The sequence below is a fragment of the Podarcis liolepis genome (assembly GCF_965112155.1).
Source record: "Podarcis liolepis genome assembly, chromosome: 5".
NCBI lineage: Eukaryota > Metazoa > Chordata > Lepidosauria > Squamata > Lacertidae > Podarcis > Podarcis liolepis.
Window position 1 is genome coordinate 71,226,291 of NC_139556.1, and position 18,601 is coordinate 71,244,891.

General features: G+C 44.9%; 1 protein-coding gene across 2 annotated transcripts in view; it reads right to left on the reverse strand.

Moving 5' to 3' along the window:
- SLC25A36 (solute carrier family 25 member 36) overlaps positions 1 to 13,414 on the reverse strand; it is a 41,045-nt gene extending 27,631 nt beyond the window's left edge. Inside the window, exon 1 of one of the 2 annotated variants that reach the window (XM_083504686.1) lies at positions 13,253 to 13,414. In XM_083504686.1, coding sequence (XP_083360812.1) covers positions 13,253 to 13,293 — 41 coding nt within the window. In that variant the 5' untranslated portion in view covers positions 13,294 to 13,414. Of the gene's footprint in view, positions 1 to 9,145; positions 9,600 to 13,252 lie in introns of those variants that run through there. The other variant, XM_083504685.1, reaches the window with a different exon arrangement.
- Between the last annotated feature and the right edge of the window lie 5,187 nt (positions 13,415 to 18,601).

Below are 18,601 nucleotides of genomic sequence, written 5' to 3' on the forward strand. Positions count from 1 at the left end.
TGAGCAATACCAAATGAAGAAAACAAAATAGTAAGTTCCCTTTCCCAGTTCTTTATACCTTTTCTTGCATCTAACAAAACCTTTGAAACAGGCAACAGAACTCATTATGAGTAAGAGTATCTCAGGAAACAAGCTTAACTCCCACATTTCAAGGTCAGTTTGCAGAGCTGAAACTTAAAAGATCAGTTATGCATTTATGCATAAAAAGAGTCATTGGATGCACTTCATCCTATTCTCTGCTTTACAGCTCTTTTACAGAGTGCTTTACAATCTATGTGTATGCATACACATTGTCTCCATTATTTAGCCTGTCAATAATCAGCCAGGTTCAGGGCTAATTACTGTGAGTGGGACAGATAGTTTATTTAAAAAATTAATGAGTATACAAAAATGAAGGGAGAGTAGTCATCAACCTGTGCCTCCATTTTATGTATTTTGTGTATCAAGTGAAAAGAAATCAAAGAATTACAGAATCATGGAATTGTAGAGTTGAAGCATACAAACTACTCTTATATTAGCTCTCCTTCCCATATTTTGTGTAACACTCAAAGCAGCTCTAAAATATATGAGCTTCTGAAAGCGGGGCTTCCCTTTCAGATTGTTTGGAAGCTGCAACAACCACAGAATGCAGCAACAAGGCTGAGTGTAGGCATTTCAGGCCAAATACACACATTTTGCTGGTACCAAAATATATATATTCTGGTTGCCAGTCCACTACTGTGCACAGTTTAAGATGTCAACACATCTAAATTACACCTATAGGACCTGGTGCAAAATATTTGCACTTTCACCCATTGACAACTATGTAATATTTCAATACATTATCTGCCAACTGAGTACCACTCACTGCCTTGCTTCCTCTCTAAGCACTTTAGTATGGTGACAACTACCCTTCGGAACTCCCTCCCACCGGATATCAGAAGCCTTCTGTATGTTTTTTCCAGAATGTGCTATAGATGTTCCTCTTTCAACAAACCTTTTAAAATACATATAGCATTTGGAACTAAATTGATTTTATGTGTGCGCTGTTGCTTTAAACTATATTAATCATTTTTAAAAAAAAATGTAATTGTTTTAAAGGTGTGTTATTATGTGTTGAATCGATTCAGGATGCTCCTTGGTAAGTGATTCATAAATGAAACAAAAAACTACCAAGCTATTGCTGGATCTATGAGAGGAGTATTCATCTATTGGTTAGCTTACATGGACATAAAAATGTGAGTTGCTTTCCTGGATCAAGCTAAAGTTTTAATGAAATGAGAGCTATTTCTGCGAGCGATCAGTGAGATGCCACCAGACAACTAGCACAATGAACATCAAGGAAGAGATAACCACTCTGTTTGCCCTGAAACTTCATAGTGTTATGAACATGGAGATTCCATTATTGGTTGGAGCTATGAAAGTAAACCCTCCTCATAGAGGAATTTGTTGATTAAAAAAAAATGCTATCTACATCAATGGCCCAAGACATGGCACCAGTGCATCATTTAGAGATGCAGATGGTGAAACATATGAGGACTAAGTTTGCTGATACTTGGCAGGAAAGGTAAGGTTCAAAATGACATTCATTTTTTAAAAAATCCTAATATAAGTAAAGTAAGAACAGTCAAAGCTTTGGTACTATTTTCAAGACAAACTCTGTTTTTCTGAGAAGTTAGCAATGACTCAAATAATCTGAGCCAACACCAATATTAAGCAAAACTGCATTTCTAATTTTCATAAACCATATCAGGTTTTTCATCAACCTCAAATGACCCTGGAAGGAAAGTCCAACTCTAACAAGAATCTTATTGTGACAGTTAAGGTAATAGTTACCTATAAAGCAAAGTTAACAGACAGACCTAAAGAAGAGCTGTAAAAACTTTATTTTGAACATGCGTATTTCTAAAACCTGCAGGTGGCAAGCACTATCTTAAGAGGCATTATTTCTTTAATTGGATAGCTGTGGTATGAGAGCCACAAAACCAAGTCAAAAACAGATTCATGGTTGGAATAATCGTATCACTTTTAGGAAGGAACTATAAATGATGGAATTTGGTATCAGGATTTGAGTCTTAATACTGACGGGGGTTTTTTAATTGCAGACTTGCACATATACAGAGGGGAGGGGAGACACTGTTGACATTTATGAAGAATTGAACACAGAACTCAATATTCTTATAGGAGTCCCTCTTTGCTCACATCCAACTCAAGGAAGACTTTCCACAACACGTACTATATTGCTACAATAATGAAACAATCCAGGTGTCAGGCTCTGGACATTATTGGCAGAAACTGCTTGCATCCAAGCTCACTTCCAACCTCCTGCAACAGACCATAGTAATGGGCTGTAAGAAATTTACTACATCCAGGCAACCATCAAGCTTCAGAAATCCACAAGTAAATGATTAGCCATACAAGCTGCTGAAAGCCCAGGCAAAAATCATATTTGTACAGCAACACAGGAAGAAGCCTACTGTTGTCAAGATAGTTTTAAAAAAAAGAGACAGGCATTTAGAAGATAAAGGTCCCCTTCCCCCACAACACAGCTTTCTAGTCCTATAAACACTTTTATCTATCTGCTTTAAATGAAGGGTGACTTCTAATGTCACATGGTGGACTTTCCCTTTTGTCCCTTCTCCACTGCAGTTCCCCAAGCAGCCCAAATCTACTGAAGAGAGTCCCTCAACCCCCTAGAACAGATATTGGTGGAACATCTGCAGTAGAGAAGAGGAATCTGTTCCACCAACAGAGCCGTATTCCGATGGTGGATGGGCACAATTTGATTTCTCCAGAAGTCTGAAGCCATTATACCTCAGGCCTGCCTTAGATTATATCTGCTCTATCATAAGTTTCCCTTCTAGAAAAATATGCCTCAAGTCTAAATCTAAGGCTTAAGATGCCTTCAGTTTGACTTCACACACCTGAAAAAGTGGTTTATAGTGAAGAGTTATATTCTGAGAAGGAGAGGAAGTCACATATACAGAGCACGGCAACATCACAACGTTCAACCTTTGCGTAATACCACCGTGCTGAAAAGAGAAATGTTTTGCAATGTGACCACTACAAACTATTTCTTAATGTTACTTTTGTTGTATAATCCTATACACATTTAACTCACAGCTCAAGCAGCACACATGCCTTCTTTCTTCTTCAGTGATCACTTGTAGCCGAGTAAGTTTGTCTTTCATGAACACGGTCTTAACAGTGAGTTCGTAAGTGACCGTGGAGGCCAGTTCTGGATCCACACATCCTTTCACAGTGAGGACACAGGTTTCTGGGCGGGAGTTGATCACGGTGTGGATTTGCCAAGTGTGCCTTCCTCTTAGCACGTTTCTCCCTTGCATCCTGAGTTTTGAGTGTCTTCAAAGTCCATGACACCTTTGGTAAAGGCTGTTCTCCAATTGGAGCGCTCACAAGCCATTGCTTCCCAATTCTCTGTGTTTATACTACATTTTTAAAATTTGCCTTGAGAGAGTCTTTAAACCACTTTTGTTGACCACCAGCATTACGCTCCAGTGGGGTGTTTCCCTTCAACAAAGTGCAGAATCATGGCAATGAAAATAGAGTTGGGGTGATAACACAACCCTGTTTAATACTTGATCCCACTGTACATGGTTCACTTTGAGAGCCATTGTTATCTGCTATTGTTGCTGTCATATTATGGAGCAGCTGAAGGATGTTCACAAATTTATCTGGGCAGCTAATTTTCAGGACAGTCCACAGGACATTAAAATTTACAGTGTTGAAGGCCCTAGTCAGGTCAATAAACGCCATATTTGGGGGTTGGTTTTGCTTTCTGCATTTTTCTTGAAGCTGTTGAGCAGTAAAAATCATATCCACTGTCCCCCTAGAAGGTAAAAAAACATTTTGGGATTCAGAAAGGGTAGCCTCAGATATTGTTAGGAGACGGTTTGCTAAGATCCTTGCAAGAATTTTGCCAGCCGCAGCTAATAAAGAGATGTCTTGACGCAGTGGATTCTATCACCTTTTAAAAAGAGATTAATAATTTTGGCATCCCTAAAGTCTGTTGGGATCTCTTCTCCCAGATTTTTTCAATGAGCTTGTGAAGTTATTGTGTAAGTTCAATTCCGCCCACTTTGAAGACTTCGGCAGGTACCCCATCAGGTCCACTGGCTTTGTTGTTTTTCATATGGTTAACAGCTGTACACAACTCTCCCATTAGAGATACTGCAAGCTCATTTCCTATTTTTATTTGTGGAATTTGTGAGAGGAGATGCTGGTAATGTTCTTTCCAGTGCAGTGCAAAAGCTTCTTTACCTTTTAGAAGTGTGGTACCATCTGTTGAGCATAGGGGGCATATGCCATGATTTATTGGCCCATAGATGGTCTTTGTGGCTTTAAAGAAACTCTGTACATCATGAGTGTCAGCTAAGTGCTGGATCTCTCTAACTTTTTTTATCCATCGGGTGTTCTTTAGTTCTCTGGTTCTTCTTTGAACTTCAGTCTTAGTGTTGGCATAGGTTTATTTCTTAGCAGCACCATTTCTCTCTCTTTGCAAGAACTGAAAGGCCTTCCTTTTCTTGTCAATAACACATTCAATCTTACTATCATTCTCATCAAACCAGTCCTGGTGTTTCTTGGTTTGGTACCCAATAGATTTTTCACAGGCTGCAATAATGGATGTTTTTAGCTTGATCCAGTGTTCCTTGATGTCGTCAGGGAACTCCAAAAGCAGACTGTCCTTAAGAGTCATTTGGAAGCAATCCCGCTTAATAGGATCTTGCAGGGCTTGAGTGTTCATTTTGCACCTTGGTTTCCTTCCTTGAAGCCTGCGTTGAGGTATAATCTTGATAGCCATCATGGAATGTATTAATCGGTGATCTGTCCAGCAATCATCAGCACTCATCATAGCTCTGGGAAGGAGCACATCACGGTGATCTTCAGCTCAGACAATTACATAGTCTAAGAGGTGCCAGTGCTTCGATTGAGAGTGCCTCCATATGTTTTCAATTTATTTTTTGTCGAAAGAGTGTTTCGGTAATATCAAGATTGTGCGCTGCACATAGTCAAAAGTAAGCCTCCATTCTGGTTGTTGTTGCCAATTCCTTCTTTCCCAATAGTCCCAGGCCACAGATCAAAATCTCACCCAATCTCACCCAACTCTTGCATTAAAATCACTCCAGAGGATAGCTCAGATGCCTCCGATAGGATGGTATCCAGCTAAGAGTAAAAAAATTCTTTAATGTCTTTATCGGCATCCAGTGTTTGTGCATAAGCGCTTATAATAGTAGCCTGTTGGTTTTGGGCAAGGGTTGAAAGTTGTTCATTAATGCCAGTAGGGACTTCTGACAAGAGTTTCAAAAGATTGTTTTTGATAGCAAAGCCTACTTCATGTATTCAAAGTTCTTGCTCAGGTAGACCTTTCCAGAAGGTGTAGCCTCCTTTTTCTTCCTTCAGTTGTCCCTCACCTGCTCTTCGAGTTTCTTGAAGTGCTGCAATATCGATGTTAAAAAGTCACAATTCTCTTGCAATGATGGCAGTCCTGCGTTCAAGACGTTCATTATCTGTGTTATCCAACAAAGTTCGTATATTCCATGTTCCAAAGTTCAACTGTCTTTTACGACCACAGGGTGGTGACCCCACTGGATGCGGTCAGGGGAAAAGGGAGGCAGACTATGTTTAGGATATGTTTTCTAGCCCCTCCCCCTATTCAGGGTGAGCAGGGTAGATCCTAAATAGGACTGCTCAACCATGGGATACAGCTGCCGAGCTACTCAACTGCCACATTCCTTGAATCAGAGCAACTGAATCTATATCCACTGCCCATGTGCCGGTTCATGACTAAAGGCTTTCAAATTTTATGGTCCTGCCCCCATTACCATTTGCCGATCGCCATGGGACTTGTTTGGGTTTGGGATGGGTTTTTGGAAGACACCTGTGCATGAATTTGTTTTATGTGTGTAGATCAGTGCATGATGACCAATGCAGAGTCTTCGCAGTAAAGCTCTATGCATGAGTATCATGACGACTGGTGGATTCTTATCTGTTGCAGTCTTCACCCACCTTCACAGCCGTTGTAACATACCACTTGTTATCTTCCGCCTGTTCTGCAGTTGAGGACTTTTTGGATCATTCCTTGTCCAGCTCCTCCCCTTTGACCTTACCACCTTGGGTGACCCTGCTGAGAGTACGAGACTCCCAATGGCTTCACTCACAAGGGTCATAGGAACATGCAAGCCCACTCACCACAACAAGGTGATGATCCAGTGAGAGCATGCATGCTACCAGGCAGTGTGGTGTAGCGCTCAAGAGTGTCTGACTAGGACTGCAAGGACCTAGATTCAACTGGTGACCTAAGCTCTCAATCTAACCTGTGTCACAGGGTTGTTGTGAAATCATAAGAGGGGAGAGGGAACCATGAAAGCAGCCTTGAGCTCCTTAGAGGGAAGGTAGGATATACCACTTTGAGGGGGGTTTTTGCAATCAATAAGCGTTTATGAAATAAATAAATAATAAAATATAAATGTAATAAATATATTACAAATGAAGAAATAAGTCCTAGTAAACTACCACTTTTAGCTTAGTGATATCTATTGCCAGGGGAGGGATCTATTTGTAAGTCATTTAGGACCTATGGATGCTCAAATTCCACCCTTCCTTTATTGTACATTCCCTGCCATTGCTGCTACTGAAAGTTAAGTTTTGGGCAAAGAAAACGGGTGAGGGAAGAAAGCTTCCCAGGCTCACCAGGAAAAAGAAAGGGAGTCGGTGTTGTTGCAAGGGGGAACAAGAACAAGGTAGTCTTTCCTACAGCCATTTCTTCTTCTCCTTTCCCTTGACAAGAAAGCTTGGGATAGCAGAAAGGAGAGAAAGTGACTGCAAGAAAGATTGGGAACAAGTTGTCAGAAAAATATTTGCAATAAGTAAGGTTTTCTGAGAATACGCTGCAAAATGGAGCTTTCTCCAATAATTCCCTGAAACAAGCTTCAAAAGACCAGCACCACCCAAGCAAAGTTAGAAACTATCCAATTAACATATTTACAAGCCAATATGATTTGAAAAAAACAATGTTTCCCTTTGGTGCTGCTGTTTTGGTATTATCAACTCCTTTGTCTATCTCAAATATATACTGTATAGTCAAGCGTAATGATCAATACAAGTGAAATACAGCTGCTATGTGTATTCGGTCGTCAAGATAAAATGGGAGAGAGAAGCATGCCACTCGAGAAATGATGCCAGAGAGCATTCCCCAGCAGCTAGGTAACAAAAATAGTTGAGACGGATGACCCTGAGTTACTTTCACTCTGCTATGCATTGGACTACATGCATATTCTGCAGCTCTGCCAATCCAGGGTTTGGGGATAAACGTTCAGCTGCTACTCCTAGAACAAGAATCTTAAGGTCTCTACCGTATCTTCTACACAATATGAACTTTGGCCAATTCCATGGGACCTTGAAGCAGAAAACAGATTCTAGCTCAGCCACCTTCCAAAAAAAGTGGAAAATTACTAGCTTCAAGCAAGTGTCATGTGTCTCTGAACCCGTTATCTAGTTATACAACACTGGTTTTCATCCACACACAAAACAAAAGGGGTGTAGAAAAATGTGCATTTGTGGAGGAGACAGAATAGGAAGAAATATTTGTAGTTGGTCTGTTCAAAAGCAGCACAATAAAAGAGATGAATAGTAAAACCTGTGACCATTCAGAAAAGGAATGCTAAGATACTATTTTCTCTTATCAGAAAAAGGACAGGGACAACAAATGTGTTTCCCAGGAAAGTAGATGAGATAACATTGGTCTCCTGCTACTCAGATCTGCCTGGAAAAACTGAGACCACACAGCACAGTGTCATTCACCCAACACAAAGCAGTTTTCCAGAGAGTTAAGGCTAGTGTTTCCATTTACAACTAACAAGTCCTACCACATTGACATAAAACCATACATATTCATCCCATTGCCTTCAAGATTCAGTCACAGTAGATTCTTTTGTAGGTTAGCTCCTGAACTCTACCCCTAAAGTTACTTATGGATACAAGAAGGCCTATCTTTAAAGCAACTTAAATATCTGCTTTTTTAGTACACAATAAAACACTAAGCCTTTATTTATTTGAAAAATAATGTCAGCAAGATACTTACAAACTAATCCTTAAAAAGAAAGGATCCTTTAAAAAAGGTGCAGATGTATTCAATGAGGCCTATTCCTATATATATCCAGGATATGTATGTATACACAGGATTGCTGCCTAACAGTATAATCCTATGTATGCCTACTCAGAAGTATGTCACCTTGAGTTTAATGGGTTTATTCCAGGTATGTATGACTGGCCTATTTACTAGTTATGTAGAAGACAACAGTATTACAGTAAATTTATTCCAAGATGCCATGAAGCCAATCTAGAAAGAAGAACACTGTGTCAGGCAATGTGAAGTATGCTTGATCCCTCCCTTTCCCTTATCAAAATAAAAGCTACTACTTTTATGTCACTGCTCTGCTAGGATTACAGTTCCCCCCAACACAGCAAATTTGGGTGGCTGAACACCTATCACTCTGGAAACAACCCCCCCCCCCAAAAAAAACACACCACCCCAGCAGTTTCTACATACCCAGAAAACTTCCTAGGGACATGAACACATTTTCAAATTTAAAATCCCAAACGCAGCCTCACAATGTTGGGTGAGTTGCCACATCTTACATAATGTCAAAATCACTTGAGCAGGGAGACAAAAGAATTTAGAAGAAAATGGTTAAAGCCTTAAATTATAGGAGGTATTTTGGAGAAGGGAGATTGTAATCTGACCCAAAACACTCCCTTCCCAACACTATAGAGGACTGTATTCTGGCGATACGTGACAACATTTTCCTGCAGGTCCCACTTGTAACTATTTATTAGAAATGCTGACTTAGTCGCCACTGGTGATGCATAAAGATTATCTAAATAAGCAGGCCAAAATCAACCCAATAAAACAGCAGTTCTGTCTCCCGGCGCCCGAGACGGGTCTCCTCTATCCCGTTCTGCACATTCTGGGCAGAAGAACTAACATTTCCTCAGTCACCCCAACCAAATAAGTTTCGTTTTCCCTCAGCACTTGGATGCTGAGGGAGAAGGTATGAGTTGTGAAGAAACGATAGAAAGGGAACGAGGGAGAGAAAAAGGGGAGGTGGAGGAGAAGGGCAAAAGGCCAGTGACAATTCCCACCTACCCTCCAGCAAACAGGTGCACGAAAGTGTCTTTCTGGTTCATCTTCTCATGCTCGTCCCAGGAAGACACTCGAGGGGAAGGCGGCGAGAGGATCAGCCTCCGCCCGGCGCTCCTGGGCAGCCTGAGGAGAGAGGAGGACGCGGGGCCAGGAGCGCTGCCATCGACCTCGGAGAGTAAGGCAGCTCAGGAGGGAGCAGCCTCGGCCCTGCCGCGCTCAGGGGCCCCCACACGACCCTCTCCCAAACGGTTCCTCCTGCCTCAGCCCCAGAGAACTCGCCACCCCGCCGCCGCCGCCTCCTTCCGCCTCCTCGCCCAGCCGGGGATACGCAGCGACAGGCAGCTTCCAGGGCACCGAACTGCCAGGCCCGCTCGCTTCTTCCAACGCGAAACGAGGCCCAATATAAACAGACGGCGCCATTGGCTCGCGGCGACGTGACGTCGCCGGCCCAAGCTTTAATCAGGCTTTGCGCACGTGATCGGAGGCGCTCAGCGCAGCCAGCGCATCAATGGAAGGGAAGGAGGCGGGGGAGGAACCCGACGCATTTGCAAAAGCTATGGTGGAGGGAGACAGCGTGCTAAAACAAGCTGTAGCTTAGGGCCCCCCAAAATTTAATTGTATTTCACTATTAATATACTTCTTAATCGTATTTCATTTCAACAATTACTTTGATAAAATACATATTTTGTAATGTGCAAAGGGCTTTAGATCCCTATTAGGTCCATAAATTATCATATAGCATATATTCAGCACAAAAAACAGCGACAATTTCTTGCTGACAAAGTACAGCTGGACATATAAAGGGCCCCAGTAGCTCATCAAACCTAAATCCGGGCCAGATCCTATGCCGGTGCTTACTTGGGAGCAAGCAATGCCCGTTGGACTTTTCGGGAGCTGATACCCCCCCCCCCAATACTGAGCGCCGAGACACGGATTCCGCAGCAAGGAAAGGCTCACAAACGTTATCTGCCCGGATTAGAGCGCTATCTGTCCACCTTTGGCTCTTGCAGGTAAAGGGGGACGGACGCACGGGCTGTGCACGCCGCCGGTCTTTTGCAACTCGACTGCCTGTCCTCTTGGGCCAGAGGGAAAGGGAAAGGAAGTGAGCCTTGTTCAAATCGTTCCTAGGCTTTACAGGATTTATGCTCCTTAAGCCAGAGGTTTCACCCCAAAGCCAATTCCATCTGCCTAGGGGAGGATCTGCAAGCAAACAGGGTTGTTTTGTTGGGTTTTTTGTCCCGGGGTGGGGGTGGGGCTGCTTATTTAACACCAGCCAGCATTTATATTGGAATTTCTTTTAATGCGTTTTTATTTTGACCCCTTTTTTTTTTTACTGCCCTGGGCTACCGCGGGAGGGAGGGAGGGCTAGGTGTGAATTTAATAAACAAACCCCAAGTTGCAGATTGGTTCCCTCAAAACCAAGATCAGATTTTTAAGACTTGGAGGAAAAGCAAATGGTATCCTTCTCCAGCTTACTGTTCTGCCTACTTCTGTCAGATCATGCAAGTGTTTGATAAATACTAAAGGCGAGCGTGGTGGGGGAAGGTTACATTCCCTTTTAGAGATTTATAGTGTCCCCACCATTTTAAGCTTCCTGCCCCAATGGTGTTCAGCAGCCAGGCAAACCCTGCTCTTAGGGCATTTGCTTCTTTCATGCAATATTTTTCTACTTGCTTCTTTCATGCAATATTTAGTAATTCTTACTGGGCCACAGGATCTTTTATTGTACTTTAAGCAAGTTTTTGGGCCCCTGGTATTGGAGAAATAGGATTCCCCCGTTAACACTCCAAAAGCGTGATTAGTGTTGAGTGGGATTTCACAAGCATCATAAAAATAACATAGGTGTCACTCTATGCCCCTCCTTCAGCCACCAACATGGGTGTTGGGATTGCATTGCTAGGCTACAATTCTTACCTGGGAGTCAGCCCCACTGAATTCAGTATATTTTAGACATGTATAAGATTACATTAACATTTCAATTGCCTTCCCCCTCCTTTGGCTTCAGCTTCACACACAACACATTCTTGTGTCCTTTTGGCCTATCAATTAGCTGAACCCAAATGAATCCAGTAATTATGAGAATGGAAATTCTTTTAAGTCAGACACATTTGTGCTTCTATCTGGTATTTTTATGTTGTGAACTGCCCTGAGATCTACAGATTAGGGACAGTATACAAATTTAATAAACAAACAAATAAAAAAATAAATAAATGGAATCTGGCTTATTCAAGAGCAACATCTCATGAAGAAAAGCCTTTCCTCGTTCATAAAACTTATATTATTCCAGCTCTATGCACATTTACACAAAATCAAACCCCATTGAATCAAGAGGGCTTTATTCCTGAATAGAAAAGCAGAGGCTCTGGATATACAAAAGTGTCCTTAGGATAATTTGGGGGGGGGGGTAGCAGATGACCACATTACATGAATCAATTGGCAGAATTAGAAACACAAAATAAACAGGCCACAGTATAGAAGAGAAACTAAACTGTGAATAGGTATAAAAGTTGGGTCTAGCCCAGGAATAGGTAATTATTATTTTTGAGCTTGAGGGCCACATTCCTTGCCACATATGTAAAACCTGATGAATGATGAATTTATGTGGTGAACTGCCCTGTGATCTTTGGATGAAGGGCAGCACACAAATAATAAAGAATGAATGTAAATTCTCCCTTTATACAGTAGGCAAGTTTCTACACACATGCATTCGAACTCCTCTTTATCTACCATCCAGTGACCTAAGCAGCATTGTCAGAGGTAAAAGACATGTTTTAAACCATGCAAAAACATGAGTGTTAGGAAGCAGGGTGGCTTGGGGGGGGGTGGCCTGCAGAGATTCCAGAGGGGAGAATCATATACAGTGGTACCTCGGGTTAAGTACTTAATTCATTCCGGAGGTCCGTACTTAACCTGAAACTGTTCTTAACCTGAAGCACCACTTTAGCTAGTGGGGCCTCCCGTTGCTGCCACACCGCCGGAGCCCGATTTCTGTTCTCACCCTGAAGCAAAGTTCTTAACCTGAAGCACTATTTCTAGGTTAGCGGAGGCTGTAACCTGAAGCGTATGTAACCTGAGGTACCACTGTAGAGACCAGGAGGGCCACATTTGCCTCCCAGCCCCCAGGCCTGAGGTTCCACATCCCTGATGTGGGTTTTTAAAGCTGAAAGCCACATAATATAATTTGAAACACACACACACAAAAATTCCTTCCAACTCTACAATTCTATGACATTTTCAGCAGCATGCACTGAAAAATTTGCTTGGTTTTTTTCCTAAATGGTTGTTCCTGTACTACCATGAAGTAAGGCGTTCTACATAAATAATCCAAATATTGACACCTTCATCTTCAGGGTACCTGTGTGCGCAATCCTAACCCCACTTGTCTGGAGGTGAAACCCCACCAACTTCAGCATAACTTGCTTCTGAGTAGTTGTGGTCAGGATTGCAGAATGTTGCTTAATTAAGTCCCACACAAAACCAACCGGTGCAGAACCACGGTCTCCTCCCCTTTCCCCCAAGCGCAAAATACAACCCCAAAAGGTGACGTCACGGCCTTCCCAATTAAGGATGCGAAAGCGGGGGAGGGAGGGAGAAGAGAGAGATACGGAAGGAAGAGGCTCCTCCGCCCAAAGTCAACACAAGGCGAGAGATTCTGCTCCTTTGCTACCTTCCCACCCCTCTCTGGCGCTGGATCAGGCCGGGTGCCTGTGCAAAGCGTCTCTTGTTTTGTCAGGAAATCAGCCCTGCCGGATTTCAGAGGGACCGGGAATGCAAGCCTCAGCGCCTACCCCACCCTGCAGCAGTTGCTGCTCCTACTCCATTTGCACCGCGGCTGCCGCAGCCCAACCGAGAAGCAGAAGGGAAGGTTTTCTCCGGAACGCTGCCTCGGGTCTCTCCCCAGGCAGGCCCGCTTCCCTCCGGGAGTCCCCTTAACACCCCCAGCCAGTCGCCTTTTCCCTCCCCGGCAGGCCTTGTGCAAGCAAACCGATCTGGCCCGCTTGCTCCCCGAGCGGATCTCTCTCGCGCTCCTGCAGAGGCAGAGGCGCTGCGTTCACACGTTCCTCCCTCTCCCGCGCGCGCCCCCGGCAGCCCCCGCCCGCTCGCACCTACCCTCCAGCAAACAGATGCACCAGGGTGTCTCTCTGGCTCATTCTCTCTCATTCTCGTCCCCAGCAAAACGGGAGGGAGGCCGGGGAAGGGAAGGACGCGAGGCGGCGCAGCGCACTTCCTTTTCTCCCAGGCTGCTCAATGGCGCAGCGCCGAAGGAGGGGCTCTGCCGGCCGCCCCCTGCCGGCCGAGGAGCGAACCGCGTCTCTGCGGGAAGAGGAGCGAGCGCGTGCCAAAGAAGGAATCCATGCTGAAGTGGGGATAAAGGGGCGTGCAATAGCAGACTCTAACCTACGGATCACCTGCCCAGCCACCCCCGTTTCTTTCCGTCGCGCAGGCTCGTGGGTTTGTGCCCAGCATTGGGCTAAATAAATAAATAAATAAATAATCCTGCATCGCAGGGGGTTGGACTAGATGACACTAGTGGGCCCTTTCGTCTACAGTGGTACCTCGGGTTAAGTACTTAATTCGTTCCGGAGGTCCGTTCTTAACCTGAAACTGCTCTTAACCTGAAGCACCACTTTAGCTAATGGGGCCTCCCGCTGCCGCCGCACCGCCAGAGCACAATTTCTGTTCTCATCCTGAAACAAAGTTCTTAACCCGAGGTAATATTTCTGGGTTAGCGGAGTCTGTAACCTGAAGCGTATGTAACCCGAGGTACCACTGTATTGTATACAATTCCATGCTGAGCTCATGGAACTGCTTTATAACCAGTTGCCAGTGGTGCCCAAAGTGGGCAGTAGCGCCGCCAGGAGGGGTGCAGTGGGATTACCTAGAAGGTGTACTATCGGCCTTCGAAAAGCGGCTGGCTACCACGGGGTCAAGTTCATCCACTTTGTTTAAAACTAGTTTTAATTGGATTTTGAAGAAACGGGCAATTCGTTGTTACTGTTTCAAATTTTGTTGTGGTCCTTCCCTAGTACAAACCGCGATTCTGAATAAGGTTTTTTAGAGAGTAGTGGGCACTGGGGATGGAACCAAGAGGCAGGAGCAGGACCAAATTTGGGAACCCGGGCTTTTCATAACGTCTCTCCTGAAAGCCTGCGCCTCGCAGTCGGGTTTCCGTAGGACTCTTCAATCCGGGCTCTTCAAAGCTCCCCGGATCCCAGACGGCTCTGCCTTTTTTTGGAAATCCTCCTGCCACCGTCCCTCTCACCAACCCTGCTTTTTCTATTAGCAGCAACCCTTTATGCTTCAGCTCATGCAGCATTCGCAAGCCGGTAGGCAGCACAGCCCCACTTCATGTCCAAACCACACAGGCCTTGCATAGTGAGCTTCTCCCTTCCTCCTCTATCCAGGACCCCTTCCTCTTCCTTAAGGCACACAGATCGCCTGATCACAGGCTCTCCCACGATGGCAAGGTGTACAGTACAGTGGTATCTCGGGTTACATACGCTTCAGGTTACAGACACTTCACCTTACAGACTCTGCTAACCCAGAAATATTACCTCAGGTTAAGAACTTTGCTTCAGGATGAGAACAGAAATCGTGCAGCGGTGGCACAGCGGCAGCAGGAGGCCCCATTAGCTAAAGTGGTGCTTCAGGTTAAGAACAGTTTCAGGTTAAGAACAGACCTCCGAAAAGAATTAAGTTCTTAACCCGAGGTACCACTGTATTGTAAATCTATCTAAATGATGGTGATGTTTTTTTTAATGTGCATCTCTACATTTAAACCAGTATAATCAAGTTTTGGCATAACTATGTACCTCTTGTTTGGGGATCCATAAGTGGCCAATCTAAACTTACCAGTACTTCAAATGGGCTTGGGAGGGGCTCTTTAGTTTAGATGGTGCTTTGAATGGTCTTATGTCCCCCTTTAGATAGGAAGAAGTTAAAATGTGGTAAGCCAAGCCTTCCTTTGTTTGGGGCTCTGTCTCATCCTACTGGGGGGCTTCTGCTGCAAATTTCTGCCTCGATGGGACCACAGGACATGTAGAACCTCAGAGATGAAGTTAAAGAAGTGTTCATATGGTACAGAATGTGAAGCCAGGAGAGGGAAATAAATCAGTCTGATAGGGTTTATGGTCTCAGGTTTGCACCTGGATGCTCAGGTGGTGGCTGCAGCTAGGTGTACCTTTGCCCACCTTATAGACTAGTGCACCAACTACATCTGTTGGATGATGCCGGCTATGGCCCATGGTGACACATGCCTTAGTTATATCTAGATTGCCTTGTTGCAAGGCATTGCGCTTTATAAGTGCCAGATGCCAATTTGCTTCCAGGACTCATTTTGTGTTTTAGGAGCATAATTTGATGTACTTTTTACCTCCGAGGATGTGGACAGGCTGCTTGGACGAGTGAAACCAACCACCTGTCTCCTTGATCCTTGCCCATCCTGGCTTATAAAAGCTAGCCAGGAAGGGCTGGGCGATGGGCTTCGTGGGGTGGTGAATGCTTCCCTCCGTGAGGGAGCCTTCCCAGACCCGCTGAAAGAGGCGGTTATTAAACCGCTTCTTAAAAAACCATCTTTAGATGCGGCCACGATGGCCAACTATCGCCCAGTCTCAAATCTTCCATTCTTGGGCAAGGTGATTGAGCGAGTGGTTGCTGAACAACTCCAGGCACGCCTGGAAGAAGCGGACCATTTGGATCCCTTCCAATCGGGATTCAGGCCTCATCACGGGACTGAAACTGCCTTGGTCGCACTGGTTGATGATCTCCGGCGGGCTAGGGACAAAGGTGAGAGCTGTTTCCTAGTTCTTCTGGATCTCTCAGCGGCGTTTGATACCATCGACCATAACATCCTTCTGGACCGTCTTGAGGGCTGGGAGCTGGGGGCACTGTCATACAGTGGTTCCGCTCCTTCCTCCTGGGCCGTGTTCAGAAAGTGGTGGTGGGGGATGAGTGTTCAGACCCCTGGGCTCTCACTTTTGGGGTGCCTCAGGGTTCTGTCCTCTCCCCCATGCTTTTCAACATCTACATGCAGCCGCTGGGAGAGATCATCAGGGGGTTTGGGCTGGGTGTTCATCAGTATGCAGATGATACCCAGCTCTACCTTTCTTTCAAATCAGAACCAGTGAAGGCGGTGACAGTCCTGTGTCAGTGTCTGGAGGCGGTTGGAGGATGGATGGCGGCAAACAGATTGAGATTGAATCCTGACAAGACAGAAGTACTGTTTCTGGGGGACAGGAGGCGGGCAGGTGTGGGGGATTCCCTGGTCCTGAATGGGGTAACCGTGCCCCTGAAGGACCAAGTGTGCAGCCTGGGAGTCATTTTGGACTCACAGCTGTCCATGGAGGCACAGGTTAAATCCGTGTCCAGGGCAGCTGTGTACCAGCTCCATCTGGTACGTAGGCTGAGACCCTATCTGCCTGCGGACTGCCTCGCCAGAGTGGTGCATGCTCTGGTTATCTCCCGCTTGGACTACTGCAATGCGCTCTACGTGGGGCTACCTTTGAAGGTGACCCGGAAACTACAACTAATCCAGAATGCAGCAGCCAGACTGGTGACTGGGAGCGGCCGCCGAGACCATATAACACCGGTCTTGAAAGACCTACATTGGCTCCCAGTACGTTTCCGAGCACAATTCAAAGTGTTGGTGCTGACCTTTAAAGCCCTAAACGGCCTCGGTCCAGTATACCTGAAGGAGCGTCTCCACCTCCATCGTTCTACCCGGACACTGAGGTCCAGCACCGAGGGCCTTCTGGCGGTTCCCTCACTGCGAGAAGCCAAGTTACAGGGAACCAGGCAGAGGGCCTTCTCGGTAGTGGCACCCTCCCTGTGGAACGCCCTCCCACCAGATGTCAAAGAGAACAACAACTACCAGACTTTTAGAAGACATCTGAAGGCAGCCCTGTTTAGGGAAGCTTTTAATGTTTGATGTACCAGAGTATTTTAATATTCTTTTGGAAGCCGCCCAGAGTGGCTGGGGAAACCCAGCCAGATGGGTGGGGTATAAATAATACATTATTATTATTATTATTATTATTATTATTATTATTATGTACCTAATGTAAAAGCGGGATGCAGGTGGTGCTGTGGGTTAAACCACAGAGCCTAGGGCTTGCCAATCAGAAGGTCAATGGTTCGAATCCCCGTGACGGGGTGAGCTCCCGTTGCTCGGTCCCTGCTCCTGCCAACCTAGCAGTTCGAAAGCACATCAAAGTGCAAGTAGATAAATAGGTACCGCTCTGGCAGGAAGGTAAACGGCGTTTCCGTGTGCTGCTCTGGTTTGCCAGAAGCAGCTTAGTCATGCTGGCCACATGACCCGGAAGCTGTACGCCGGCTCCCTCGGCCAATAAAACGAGATGAGCGCCGCAACCCCAGAGTCGGTCACGACTGAACCTAATGGTCAAGGGTCCCCTTACCTTTACCTAATGTAAAAACACACACCAAGAAACACATCACTGGAAAGTGTTCCGAGGCAGAGGAAGCAGCTGTAAGAGAGGCCATTTTTAGTAAACTACATAGCTCAGTCGGTAGAGCATGAGACTCTCAATCTCAAGGTCATGGGTTTGAGCCCCATGTTGGCCAAAAGATTCCTGCATTGCAGGGGGTTGGATTAAATGACCACAGTAGTCCCTTCCAACCACAATTCTATGATTCTACCCCCCCCCCCCAATTCTAGCACCCCTTCTGGCTATTACTTTTCTGATTGAGCTGTTTTTCAGTGCAAAGTTGGGACATTGTTACATGTTGTGCAGCTCTTTAGTCTCTTTTCAAACAAGAAACCTAAAGATTCCTTGCAAAAAGTCACCCTTTGTCCTCTTATCAGAACATTCAGTCATATTTGGGTATGATGTTAATACTGCTTTTCCATGTGAGCACAAGCATTAACCAATTATACGTTTTGAAAGAGTCTGATTGTGTACATTGCATGTGCCTCAAATATCTCTAAAAGCATTTCAAATGTCTGGACAAAGTGAAAGACTGTGCAATATTAGATAACATCATGCGGAACTCATTTTTCCAGTGAACTGCATCACCACTAAATTATTATTATTATTATTATTATTATTATTATTATTATTATTATTATTCTATATTAGTATTCAGTTGAAATTGAAATTCAGTAATCTTAAACAGTCAGACATGAATGAAAAGTGAACAGTGACCTTTAAAGGCTCCTCTCTTCTGAGGATTTCACCATTCTTTTATAATGCTTCTGGTGTCATTTTACCTGCCAGGCAGCTGGTTCTGTGGCAGGCAAGATGCCATTAGAACATTGGAATCACGGCCCAGTCATTAGACAGGAAAACTGCTGCTTCAGGCGGCAGAAATGTGCGCCCCCCCCCAGCTGAGTGCCCTGTCTGCCCTGCTGCCTCCACCAGCAGCACCAGTTTGGGGCCTGAAATCACATGAGATTCTGTGGTGGATGCGGCAGGGCATGTGGTGGTTGCAGGAGCAGGTAGG